We start from the raw sequence: 13,226 nt of genomic DNA on the forward strand, positions 1-13,226 counted from the left end.
TTCTATGATTCGAAGTAGTACTGGAATAGTGGGATTAAAGAGATAATTAATTTAAGAATGAATTGCATAGATCATGACCATTTAATCTCAGTAACATTACAGCTATTAGTATTATCTGAGGAAAAGGCGGGGGGATTAAGGTGGATCAGAGTGAAATGTTCTTCGACTTCCTCTTCAAAGATTTGAAATGTGACGTCCATTAATCACATTAAAATCGAACAGTGTTGCTGTCTAGTAACAGCAGGTATAGACCGAGGGTGCAGTGTGTTCCATAGACTCGGAGTGAGCTGCTGTTTAAGTTGATTGTGCCTCTCTAAGTGGAAGTAAATCACTGCGCACTGATCAAAGTGAATTATCATTTCTTTTTGTTTTAATTTAGAGATCCTTTTTTTTTTTCAATTATGGGGCAATTTAGCGTGGCCAATCTACCTACCCTGCACATCTGTGGGTTGTGGGGGTGAGACCCACACAGACACGGGGAGAATGTGCAAACCCCACACGGACAGTGACCCGGGGCCTTGAGGCAACAGTGCTAACTGCTGCGCCACCGTGCTGCCCTGTGAATTATCACTTCAATGACTCATGTCCCTCAGCAGTGAGGTGCCATTATTGGCCACATGCCTGATAATCATTAGGATTGATGAAAAAAATCATACTTGCGTAATAAGGAAATCTTGATTGAACAACATTGATGAGGCACATATATTTACAAAGCAGAGGCAGAACTCACACAGCTTGTTTTGCGATGAAGCAAGGATTCTGTTTCGACCACCAAGTGTGGGTGGCACGGTAGCACAGTGGTTAGCACTGTTGCTTCACAGCGCCAGGGACCTGAGTTCGATTCCCGGCTTGGGTCACTGTCTGCATATTCTCCCTGTGTCTGCGTGGGTTTCCTCCGGGTGCTCCAGTTTCCTCCCACAAGTCCCGAAAGACGTGCTTGTTAGGTGAATTGGGCATTCTGAATTCACCCGAACAGGCGCCGGAGTGTGGCGACTGGGGGATTTTCGCAGAACTTCACTGCAGTGTTAATGTAAGCCTATTTGTGACACTAATAAAGATTATTATTATTATTAGGGGGTTGTAGCTAAGACCCGTAACTTCCTCAGAATGGCAATCTCCATCGGACTGCCACTCTGGGTGAACCTTCCTACGCCGTAATTTCCCAACCCCAGTCTCGCCTGACTTTCCTCACTCAGGCCGGGTGAGAGAGGAGCAGCAAAGCAGCGAGGAGTAACCGGGGTGAAGGGAACATAGAAACATAGGAATTAGGAGCAGAAATAGGCAATTCAGCCCTTCGAGCCTGCTCCACCATTCAATCAGATCATGGCTGATCTCTTCCTGGTCTCAAATCCACCTCCCCACCTATTCCCCATATCCCGTTAACCCATTTTGTTTCAGAAATATTTTGAAACCTCCTTCTCTTCATCCCTTTCCTCTTCTGATTTCAAAACCTTCTCTTTATCCTTTTCCTCCTCTGATTTCGAAACCTCCTTCGCTTCATCCTTTTCCTCCTCTGATTTTGAAATATGGCACTAGAAGGGATCTGAGAAGGGGTGGTGAAGACCGGAGGGGAAGGGAGGGAAGGTCGGACTGGAGGGGGAGGGAGAAGGAGGGGTCAGACCGGAGGGAGAGGGAAGGAGGCCGGAACGGGCCGGGGTAGGGTTGCTGGGTCACCCAGAGTGGGCAGAGGGGATGGGAGGTCAAGTGTGTGGGGGGTATCCCATGCAAAGCTGGGTCTGGGTTTTTAAAATCGTTACCCTGGAATTCTTTTTAAGACTTTCTTTTAAATCCATCTCCAATCCAGGTTTTGCTCACTTGTCTCAACCTCTCCTTCTTTGCCTTGACATCAGTTTTCTAAACCTGTCTGTGAAGCCAATTTGGGATCTTTCTCTGCACTAAGGGCAGGAGATAAATGCAGCTTTTGGCTGCTCTTTTACAGATGGCACATTTGTTTGCCAAACCGATTAATGGCCCAACTAATCAGCGAGCAACAACATCCGATTGAAGTTTCTTTTATTAGCATGTATTTCTGTACATTTACCATCAGGAGATTTCAATCCACAACCAAACATATTGGTGCCTGCAGTATTTAATAGTGCAACTTATACATGCAGCAACAAATTCATTTCAATTAGTGCCCTGAGAATATCTCATTTCCTATTTTGTTAACAGATACTTTAATCGTGTAATCTCCCAGATTGCTGAAGTTACAGACCATATGAATTTTTCATTTACCATTCCATGTTATTTTTATTAGACATTTGGCAACAGTTGCGGTTCGTCTTTCTTTTGTTTAACCATTTGCTATTTATCTTTACTCCTCGGCATTCACTGCAGAAGCTGGTTGATGTTCACCTTCTTAGCTCTTTGTTTATTTTGGTTCCTTTTCTGTAGTTCCAGTCGAGTCGGACCTATCTCCCACAGGTTTGTCAGCAGTTTCTTTCTCAGCCTTCTCTGTTACTCCAGTGGCCTTTACCTCTTCAACCTTTTCTTTCAATTTGGCCACACCTTGTTCCTTATCCTCCACTTCAGCGTTGGCTGTTTTTTTCTCTACTGAGCCTTTTGGTTCAGCTGTTTCCTTCCCTGATTTCGGAACCGCCTTCTCTTCATCCTTCTCCTCTTCTGATTTCAAAACCTCCTTCTCTTCATCCTTTTCCTCCTCTGATTTCAAAACCTTCTTCTCTTCAGTCTTTTCCTCTTCTGATTTTGAAACATCCTTCTCTTCATCCTTTTCACCCTCTGATTTTGAAACCTCCTTCCCTTCATCCTTTTCCTTCTCTGATTTCGAAACCTTCTTCTCTTCAATCTTTTCCTCCTCTGATTTTGAAACCTCCTTCTCTTCATCCTTTTCCTCCTCTGATTTTGAAACCTTCACTTCATCTTTTTCCTCTGGTTTTAAAATCTCTTTCTCTTCAATCTTTTCCTCCTCTGATATTGAAACCTCCTTCTCTTCATCCTTTTCCTCCTCTGATTTTAAAACCTCTTTCTCTTCATCCTTTTCCTCTGATTTCAAAACCTCTTTCTCCTCAATCTTTTCCTCATCTGATTTTGAAACCACCTTCTCTTCATTATTTTCCTCATCAGACTTCTCTATCGCCTTTTTCTCTTCAGCTTCTTGTGATTCAGCAGTTTTCATCTCTTCATCTTTTTTCTCTTCAGCCTCTTTTGGTTGGACAGCCTCCTTCTCCCCAGCGCTTTCCTCTTTAGGCTTTTGATCTTCCATATCCTCTTCATCTTTTCCCTTTTCTGTGTCTTCTGATTTTGGAACTTCCTTTGCTTCAGCATTTTCCTCATCAGCTTTTTCCTCATCATCCTTTTCCTCATCATCCTTTTCCTCTTCAGCCTTTTCCTCTTCAGCCTTTTCCTCTTCAGCCTTTTCTTCTTCAGCCTTTTCTTCTTCGGCCTTTTCTTCTTCGGCCTTTTCCTCAACAACCTTTTCCTCTTCTTCAGCCTTTTCCTCATCAGCCTTTTCCTCCTCTTCAGCCTTTTCCTCCTCTTCAGCCTTTTCCTCTTCAATTCCTTGTGATCCAGCAGCTTCCTTCTCTTCATCCTTCTCCATTTCCACCTCCTCCTCTTCAGTCTTCACAACTTCATCTGTCTCCTCTTCACCCTCTTGTGATTCAGCAGCTTCCTCCTCTTCAGCCTTTTCCCCTTCAACCTTTTCCTCTTCAGCTTCCCCTTCTTCATCCTTCTCCTCCTCAGTTTCTTCTTGTTCAGCAGATTTTTTCTCCACAGCTCTTTCTTCCTTTTCAGCAGCCTCTAGCTCTGCCATATCAAGTTCCTTTGTTGTTGCACTGATAATTTCTTCTACAAACCTATATTGAGGCATCACCTTTGTAGGGGTGGCTTTTGTCTGCATTGTTAAAGGCTGTGGTTTGTATATATACGATGGGAGATTGAAGCCACCAAATCTTGTTTCTTCACCTTCAAGCAGTTTCCTTCAAATAGAAAGTAAATACCATTAGTGCGTTGATAACAGATTTATTATTTATATGTTACTGAAGCAAGGGACACATTGAATTATAAAAAGTCTTTAATCATTAATTAAGTTTGTAATTAAGCTTAACAAATATTAAAGTAAGTGGAATGAATGAATTATTTGCTTTATTTAATAAATTGGATTATGCTGCAGTATTTTATCTGCGGTACTGATAACACAGTGGGTGAACATAGAGAACATAGAACATAGAAAAATACAGCACAGAACAGGCCCTTCGGCCCACGATGTTGTGCCGAACTTTTGTCCTAGATTAAGAACAAATTAACCTACACCCCAACATTCTGCCGTAATCCATGTACCTATCCAATAGTCGCTTGAAGGTCCCTAATGTTTCCGACTCAACTACTTCCACAGGCAGTGCATTCCATGCCCCCACTACTCTCTGGGTAAGGAACCTACCTCTGACATCCCCCCTATATCTTCCACCTTTCACCTTAAATTTATGTCCCCTTGTAATGGTTTGTTCCACCCGGGGGAAAAGTCTCTGACTGTCTACTCTACCTATTCCCCTGATCATCTTATAAACCTCTATCAAGTCGCCCCTCATCCTTCTCCGTTCTAATGAGAAAAGGCCTAGCACCCTCAACTTTTCCTCGTAAGACCTACTCTCCATTCCAGGCAACATCCTGGTAAATCTCCTTTGCACCTTTTCCAAAGCTTCCACATCCTTCCTAAAATGAGGCGACCAGAACTGCACACAGTACTCCAAATGTGGCCTTACCAAGGTTTTGTACAGCTGCATCATCACCTCACGGCTCTTAAATTCAATCCCTCTGTTAATGAACGCGAGCACACCATAGGCCTTCTTCACAGCTCTATCCACTTGAGTGGCAACTTTCAAAAATCTATGAACATAGACCCCAAGATCTTTCTGCTCCTCCACATTGCCAAGAATCCTACCGTTAACCCTGTTTTCCGCATTCATATTTGTCCTTCCAGAATGGACAACCTCACACTTTTCAGGGTTAAACTCCATCTGCCACTTCTCAGCCCAGCTCTGCATCCTATCTATGTCTCTTTGCAGCCGACAACAGCCCTCCTCACTATCCACAACTCCACCAATCTTCATATCGTCTGCAAATTTACTGACCCACCCTTCAACTCCCTCATCCAAGTCATTAATGAAAATCACAAACAGCAGAGGACCCAGAACTGATCCCTGCCACTGTATACACACTTCAACCCATCTCCGTGCCTGCAAGTACTCTCCTTTGTCAGTGTTCCCTTCCCCACTGCCTCACTACACGCTTTGGCGTCCTGAATATCGGCTACCTTAGTTGCTGGACTACAAATCCGGTTCCCATTCCCCAGCCAAATTAGTTTAAACCCTCCCGAAGAGTACGAGAAAACCTCCCTCCCAGGATATTGGTGCCCCTTTGGTTCAGATGCAACCCGTCCTGCTTGTACAGGTCCCACCTGCCACTGGTAACTGGGCTCCAGGCTGAATATTTGCCATCCACCACCACTCTCTGACTTCTATCGGTTAGCCAGTTCGTTATCTAACTGGCCAATTTCCCACTATCCCATGTCTCCTTACTTTCTGCATAAGCCTACCACGGGGAACCTTATCAAATGCCTTACTAAAATCCATGTACACTACATCCACTGCTTTACCTACATCCACATGCTTGGTCACCTCCTCAAAGAATTCAATAAGACTTGTGAGGCAAGACCTACCCCTCACAAATCTGTGCTGACTATCCCTAATCAAGCAGTGTCTTTCCAGATGCTCAGAAATCCTACCCCTCAGTACCCTTTCCATTACTTTGCCTATCACCGAAGTAAGACTAACTGGCCCGTAATTCCCAGGGTTATCCCTATTCCCTTTTTTGAACAGGGACACAACATTCGCCACTCTCCAATCCCCTGGTACCACCCCTGTTGACAGTGAGGACGAAAAGATCATTGCCAACGGCTCTGCAATTTCATCTCTTGCTTCCCATAGAATCCATGGATATATCCCATCAGGCACGGGGGACTTGTCTATCCTCAAGTTTTTCAAAATGCCCAATACATCTTCCTTCCTAACAAGTATCTCCTCGAGCTTACCAGTCTGTTTCACACTGGCCTCTCCAACAATATGGCCCCTCTCATTCGTAAATACTGAAGAAAAATACTCGTTCAAGACGTCGCCTATCTCTTCAGACTCAATGCACAATCTCCCGCTACTATCCTTGATCGGACCTACCCTCGCTCTAGTCATTCTCATATTTCTCACATATGTGTAAAAGGCCTTGGGGTTTTCCTTGATCCTACCCGCCAAAGATTTTTCATGCCCTCTCTTAGCTCTCCTAATCCCTTTCTTCAGTTCCCTCCTGGCTATCTTGTATCCCTCCAGCACCCTGTCTGAACCTTGTTTCCTCAGCCTTACATAAGTCTCCTTCTTCCTCTTAACAAGACATTCAACCTCTCTTGTCAACCATGGTCCCCTTACTCGACCCTCTCTTCCCTGCCTGACAGGGACATACATATCAAGAAACACGTAGTATCTGTTCCTTGAACAAGTTCCACATTTCACTTGTGTCCTTCCCTGACAGCCTATGTTCCCAACTTATCTTCATATCGTCTGCAAATTTACTGACCCACCCTTCAACTCCCTCATCCAAGTCATTAATGAAAATCACAAACAGCAGAGGACCCAGAACTGATCCCTGCCACTGTATACACACTTCAACCCATCTCCGTGCCTGCAAGTACTCTCCTTTGTCAGTGTTCCCTTCCCCACTGCCTCACTACACGCTTTGGCGTCCTGAATATCGGCTACCTTAGTTGCTGGACTACAAATCCGGTTCCCATTCCCCAGCCAAATTAGTTTAAACCCTCCCGAAGAGTACGAGAAAACCTCCCTCCCAGGATATTGGTGCCCCTTTGGTTCAGATGCAACCCGTCCTGCTTGTACAGGTCCCACCTGCCACTGGTAACTGGGCTCCAGGCTGAATATTTGCCATCCACCACCACTCTCTGACTTCTATCGGTTAGCCAGTTCGTTATCTAACTGGCCAATTTCCCACTATCCCATGTCTCCTTACTTTCTGCATAAGCCTACCACGGGGAACCTTATCAAATGCCTTACTAAAATCCATGTACACTACATCCACTGCTTTACCTACATCCACATGCTTGGTCACCTCCTCAAAGAATTCAATAAGACTTGTGAGGCAAGACCTACCCCTCACAAATCTGTGCTGACTATCCCTAATCAAGCAGTGTCTTTCCAGATGCTCAGAAATCCTACCCCTCAGTACCCTTTCCATTACTTTGCCTATCACCGAAGTAAGACTAACTGGCCCGTAATTCCCAGGGTTATCCCTATTCCCTTTTTTGAACAGGGACACAACATTCGCCACTCTCCAATCCCCTGGTACCACCCCTGTTGACAGTGAGGACGAAAAGATCATTGCCAACGGCTCTGCAATTTCATCTCTTGCTTCCCATAGAATCCATGGATATATCCCATCAGGCACGGGGGACTTGTCTATCCTCAAGTTTTTCAAAATGCCCAATACATCTTCCTTCCTAACAAGTATCTCCTCGAGCTTACCAGTCTGTTTCACACTGGCCTCTCCAACAATATGGCCCCTCTCATTCGTAAATACTGAAGAAAAATACTCGTTCAAGACGTCGCCTATCTCTTCAGACTCAATGCACAATCTCCCGCTACTATCCTTGATCGGACCTACCCTCGCTCTAGTCATTCTCATATTTCTCACATATGTGTAAAAGGCCTTGGGGTTTTCCTTGATCCTACCCGCCAAAGATTTTTCATGCCCTCTCTTAGCTCTCCTAATCCCTTTCTTCAGTTCCCTCCTGGCTATCTTGTATCCCTCCAGCACCCTGTCTGAACCTTGTTTCCTCAGCCTTACATAAGTCTCCTTCTTCCTCTTAACAAGACATTCAACCTCTCTTGTCAACCATGGTCCCCTTACTCGACCCTCTCTTCCCTGCCTGACAGGGACATACATATCAAGAAACACGTAGTATCTGTTCCTTGAACAAGTTCCACATTTCACTTGTGTCCTTCCCTGACAGCCTATGTTCCCAACTTATGCACTTCAGTTCTGGTCTGACAGCATCGTATTTACCCTTCCCCCAATTGTAAACCTTGCCCTGTTGCACGCACCTATCCCTCTCCATTACTTAAGTGAAAGTCACAGAATTGTGGTCACTATCTCCAAAATGCTCCCCCACTAACAAATCTATCACTTGCCCTGGTTCATTACCAAGTACCAAATCCAATATGGCCTCCCCTCTGGTCGGACAATCTACATACTGTGTTAGAAAAGCTTCCTGAACACACTGCACAAACACCACCCCATCCAAACTATTTGATCTAAAGAGTTTCCACTCAATGTTTGGGAGGTTGAAGTCACCCATGACTACTACCCTGTGACTTCTGCACCTTTCCAAAATCTGTTTCCCAATCTGTTCCTCAACATCTCTGCTGCTTTTGGGGGGCCTATAGAAAACTCCCAACAAGGTGACTGCTCCTTTCCTATTTCTGACTTCAACCCATACTACCTCAGTCGGCAGATCCTCCTCGAACTGCCTTTCTGCAGTTGTTATACTATCTCTAATTAACAATGCCACCCCCCCCCCCCCCCCCACCTCTTTTACCACCCTCCCTAATCTTATTGAAACATCTATAACCAGGAACCTCCAACAACCATTTCTGCCCCTCCTCTATCCAAGTTTCCGTGATGGCCACCACCTCGTAGTCCCAAGTACCGATCCATGTCTTAAGTTCACCCATCTTATTCCTGATGCTTCTTGCGTTGAAGTATACACACTTCAACCCATCTCCGTGCCTGCAAGTACTCTCCTTTGTCAGTGTTCCCTTCCCCACTGCCTCACTACACGCTTTGGCGTCCTGAATATCGGCTACCTTAGTTGCTGGACTACAAATCCGGTTCCCATTCCCCAGCCAAATTAGTTTAAACCCTCCCGAAGAGTACGAGAAAACCTCCCTCCCAGGATATTGGTGCCCCTTTGGTCCAGATGCAACCCGTCCTGCTTGTACAGGTCCCACCTTCCCCAGAATGCACTCCAGTTGTCCAAATACCTGAAGCCCTCCCTCCTACACCATTCCTGCAGCCACGTGTTCAACTGCACTCTCTCCCTATTCCTAGCCTCGCTATCACGTGGCACCGGCAACAAACATATAGAACATAGAACATTACAGCGCAGTACAGGCCCTTCGGCCCTCGATGTTGCGCCGACCTGTGAAACCACTATAAAGACCATCTACACTATTCCCTTATTGTCCATATGTCTATCCAATGACCATTTGAATGCCCTTAGTGTTGGCGAGTCCACTACTGTTGCAGGCAGGGCATTCCACGCCCTTACTACTCTCTGAGTAATGAACCTACCTCTGACATCTGTCCTATATTTAACTCCCATCAATTTAACCAGAGATGACAACTCTGTCTGTCCTGGCTTTTAACTTCCAGCCTAACTCCCTAAACTCGTTTATTACCTCCACACCCCTTTTCCTACCTCTGTTGTTGGTACCAATGGGTGCAATCTATCAGCTGCGTTACCCCTGAATGCAATCACGGTGTAGCTGGTAGATGCCGGGAAATCCCACTTCCGGGATCTACCTGGCTCACCACACCTCGCAAGATCTAATGCAATTTCACGAGACTTCCTGATCTGAATCCCGCCCATTGTGGGTGAGATCAGTATTTTGCAAATCTGCTGGTGTCACTCTATTATAAGCTCTCCTGGTCTACCCGAGACATTGGCATCTAACCCCTCAGGTCAGCGCCATTCAATGCTGCCCCTCACAAGCGGGGACCATCTAGAACTGCACTTATGGGGGTCTCCCAGGTGATCAGAGGCCTCCTGGTGGTTGCCCTCTGGGAAGGACGGCACCCTGCCAGTGCCACCTGGGTGCCAGTCTGGCACAGCTAAGATACCCTGGTGGAGCTGGCAGGAGTACTGCCAAGCTGGCAATGCCGAGGTGCCAGGCTGGCATTTTTCCCACAGTGGGAATTGGGCCTGGGGTCCCCAGCGTGTGTGAGTTGGGGCTTTGGGGGTGTTTGGGGTTGCCATTTTTAAATGGTGTCCCGATCTGTTCCTGCACTGAGGAGTTCCAGCGAGACCAGCGCCTCAGTGCAGGAAACGGGACTAAATGCGGCCTCGGCAGGGCATTCCCCGCTGAGGCCCTGAACTGCAACACAGTCCCGATAGGTAGCATGGTCTTCCTTGGCCCGTCGGGAAACAGATCAGGGCCCAGCCTGTGATCAAAACCAAGATTCCGCCCAATGATTCTGAAACTGGAAGAAATTGTTCCAAATGCATCTTATTAAAAAGAAGCAACTATCACCTTGTGTATTATAATTAAACACCTCACTTTTAATTATGATGAATGGCTTTTCTATTCATTGAGAATAAAGGAATTGGTCAATCTTTCCAACTTTGTCACCTAGTGCTAGCATCAAGCAAGCTGGCGAGTTTAGGACTGGCCAGGCACATGGAATAATAAAGTTGCAATCCATATTTTAAATTGCAATCCTTTTAAATTTATACTTTAACTGCACAGGGATTAATTTTTGCCGCCTTCTACTCTTCTTTCAGAAGAGTGGTTGTTTTGTGGTTCTCAAACTAGAAGTTCTTCAGGTGTTGCATGTTCATACTCTTCCAGCATACAGGAACCGTCCTCCAATGAATCTAGGATGACCGTGAGGCCAGTTCCCAGAGGTGCTGACTCAAGATGCATTAACTGGTCCCTTTGAACAATGGTACTGAATGAATGCTGCGCTTATAGTGGAGCCAAGCGAAAACAGGCTCCATTTCACAACACAAACATTTCACACACAAGTGGCTCTTGTAGCTGTGTTACATTGTAAAGTGGCATCAACCAGGGACTGCTCTCAATACAAATCAGTGGTATTTAACTATCCTGTGTCTACCAATGGATTTTCTAATCACGACTCATTTGTTTGGTGAACCGCTGTTTTAAATCGATTAGATTGAAATGCTGGATTGGAAATTTGGCTCTGTTCAGTATTGGAGGTACCTATTGCTTTGTTTCACCCTGCCCTTAACTTTAGATTTACAGACAGAAAATCTGTCAGGCTCCATTCGAGTTTGTAATGTTCCCGGTCAGAAGTCCCTGTGCTGGTTTAGCACAGTGGGCTAAACAGCTGACTTGGAATGCAGAACCAGGCAGCAGCGCGGGTTCAATTCCCGTACCGGCCTCCCTGAACAGGCGCCGGAATGTGGCGACAAGAGGCTTCACACAGTAACTTCATTGAAGCCTACTTGTGACAATAAGCGATTATTATTATTATTTCCTTCACACAGGCAGCAGTGAATGAATGAAATGAAATGAATGAAAATCGCTTATTGTCACAATTAGGCTTCAAATGAAGTTACTGTGAAAAGCCCCTAGTCACCACATTCCGGCGCCTCTTCGGGGAGGCTGTTACGGGAATCGAACCGTGCTGCTGGCCTGCCTTGGTCTGCTTTCAAAGCCAGCGATTTAGTCTTGTGAGAGGAAAATAATGGAAAATAAGGTTCAATCCTGCAGCACTATCCTTGTAGATTTCTACTTTAACTGCGATATAGCTTTCAGCATTTCAGCAACTCTTTGAGAGATCAAAGTGGATTCTCTCTGCATTCCTGCACAGGTGAATGTAGATGTATTTCACTAACTACGGTAGATTGAATCACCAATCCCCACATTCAAACACAACAGTGCATCTCCCAGTCGGTCTATTTGAATGCTGTTTCAGCCGCTCACCTCCAGACTAAGGTTTGATTAGTCCTTGCAATATTTGCATTCATTTAGACGGGTTAAGGGGCGGAATAATATAACTTCTATGATAAATATTGTTGATATGTTCACCAGGTGACCTTTTATTCACTGTATTTATTCGATATTTTAACCATAAAATGAAGTCTGAAGCTCTGATACCGAAAGGCTGATCGAACACAAGAAATGAATCCTGCAGAGACATAGGTTCATTCCAGTATGATCTAATCCTTAGCAAGGGTTTTATTCTGCTCAATACCCACGGCACACATTGCAGCAACTTTCCCGATTTATTGAGGTGACGATGCTGCCAAAGCGACAGGGACATTGGGAATCGCCTGGAAGGAGAAACTAAAGTGCAAAATCTATAAAGTCTGGAATTTCGAAGGTAGGAAATATTACAGTCCCCTGCTGTATTTTTCAGCAAGAGCCACGAGGCTGTGGCTCTGAATCACAGAATAATACAGCACATCCAGAGGCCACTGGCCCCACTGTGTCTGTGGTCAGCTCTTTCAGAGAGCAATCCAGTTCGTCACACTCTACGGTCCTCCTTCTTATATCCTCCTAATCCTTTCTCCTTTGAGCATTTATCTGATTCCTTTGGGAGGTTAACATTGAATCTGTATAATAATAATCTTTATTGTCCCAAGTAGGCTTACATTAACACTGCAATGAAGTTACTGTGAAAACCTCTAGTCGCCACATTCCGGCGCCCGTTTGGATTCACAGAGGGAGAATTCAGAATGTCCAATTCACCTAACAAGCACGTCTTTCGGGACTTGTGGCAGGAAACCGGAGCACCTGGAGGAAACCCACGCAGACACGGGGAGAACGTGCAGACTCCGCACAGACAGTGACCCAAGCTGGGAATCGAACCTGGGACCCTGGTGCTATGAAGCAACAGTGCTAACCACTGTGCTACTGTGACTGCCCTATGGTGGTGTATTTCGAATCCCAACTGCCCATTGCAGAAAAATGTTTTCCCTCATATTGCTCACCATCTGTGCTCTTTGGTTATCACTATAAACAGTTAATGATTGCTTGCTTTAGCCAAAACCTTCATAATTTTAATATCTCTAACATCCCGACCCTGAGCATTCTCCACTCTCAGGAGAATATTTCGCCCATCCATGTTGGCGGCAGGTACTCTACCTCATTTGGTTTTTGCCCCCCTTTCCAGAGCCTACAGGTGCTGAGGCTAACTGTGGTTACCGCTTTATTGTCGCACTCCGATCAGGCCAGGTGCTGGGCCGAGCGGGACTCACTGCTGATCGCTGTGCTTGGAATTCAACCCAAAGCAACATCTGAATATAAAAACAGAAAATGCTGGGAAAACCCAGCAGGTCTGGCAGCATCTATGGAGAGAGATCTATTTTGAGGCCGTATGACTCAACTTCTCGGTAGCACAGTGGGTAGCACTGTTGCTTCATAGCACCAGGGTCCCAGGTTCGATTCCCGGCTTGGGTC

At 45.6% G+C, this 13,226-nt stretch overlaps 1 protein-coding gene across 1 annotated transcript in view; it reads right to left on the reverse strand.

The window, feature by feature from the left end:
• Nucleotides 1-1,996: 1,996 nt before the first annotated feature.
• The window catches only part of LOC140403436 (uncharacterized), a 97,096-nt gene continuing 85,866 nt past the window's right edge, over nucleotides 1,997-13,226 (reverse strand). The window contains exon 10 of the mRNA XM_072491348.1: nucleotides 1,997-3,938. Coding sequence (XP_072347449.1) covers nucleotides 2,372-3,938 — 1,567 coding nt within the window. The 3' untranslated portion in view covers nucleotides 1,997-2,371. The remainder of the gene's footprint in view (nucleotides 3,939-13,226) is intronic.

Source organism: Scyliorhinus torazame, chromosome 28 (assembly GCF_047496885.1).
Source record: "Scyliorhinus torazame isolate Kashiwa2021f chromosome 28, sScyTor2.1, whole genome shotgun sequence".
Classification (NCBI taxonomy): Eukaryota; Metazoa; Chordata; class Chondrichthyes; order Carcharhiniformes; family Scyliorhinidae; genus Scyliorhinus; species Scyliorhinus torazame.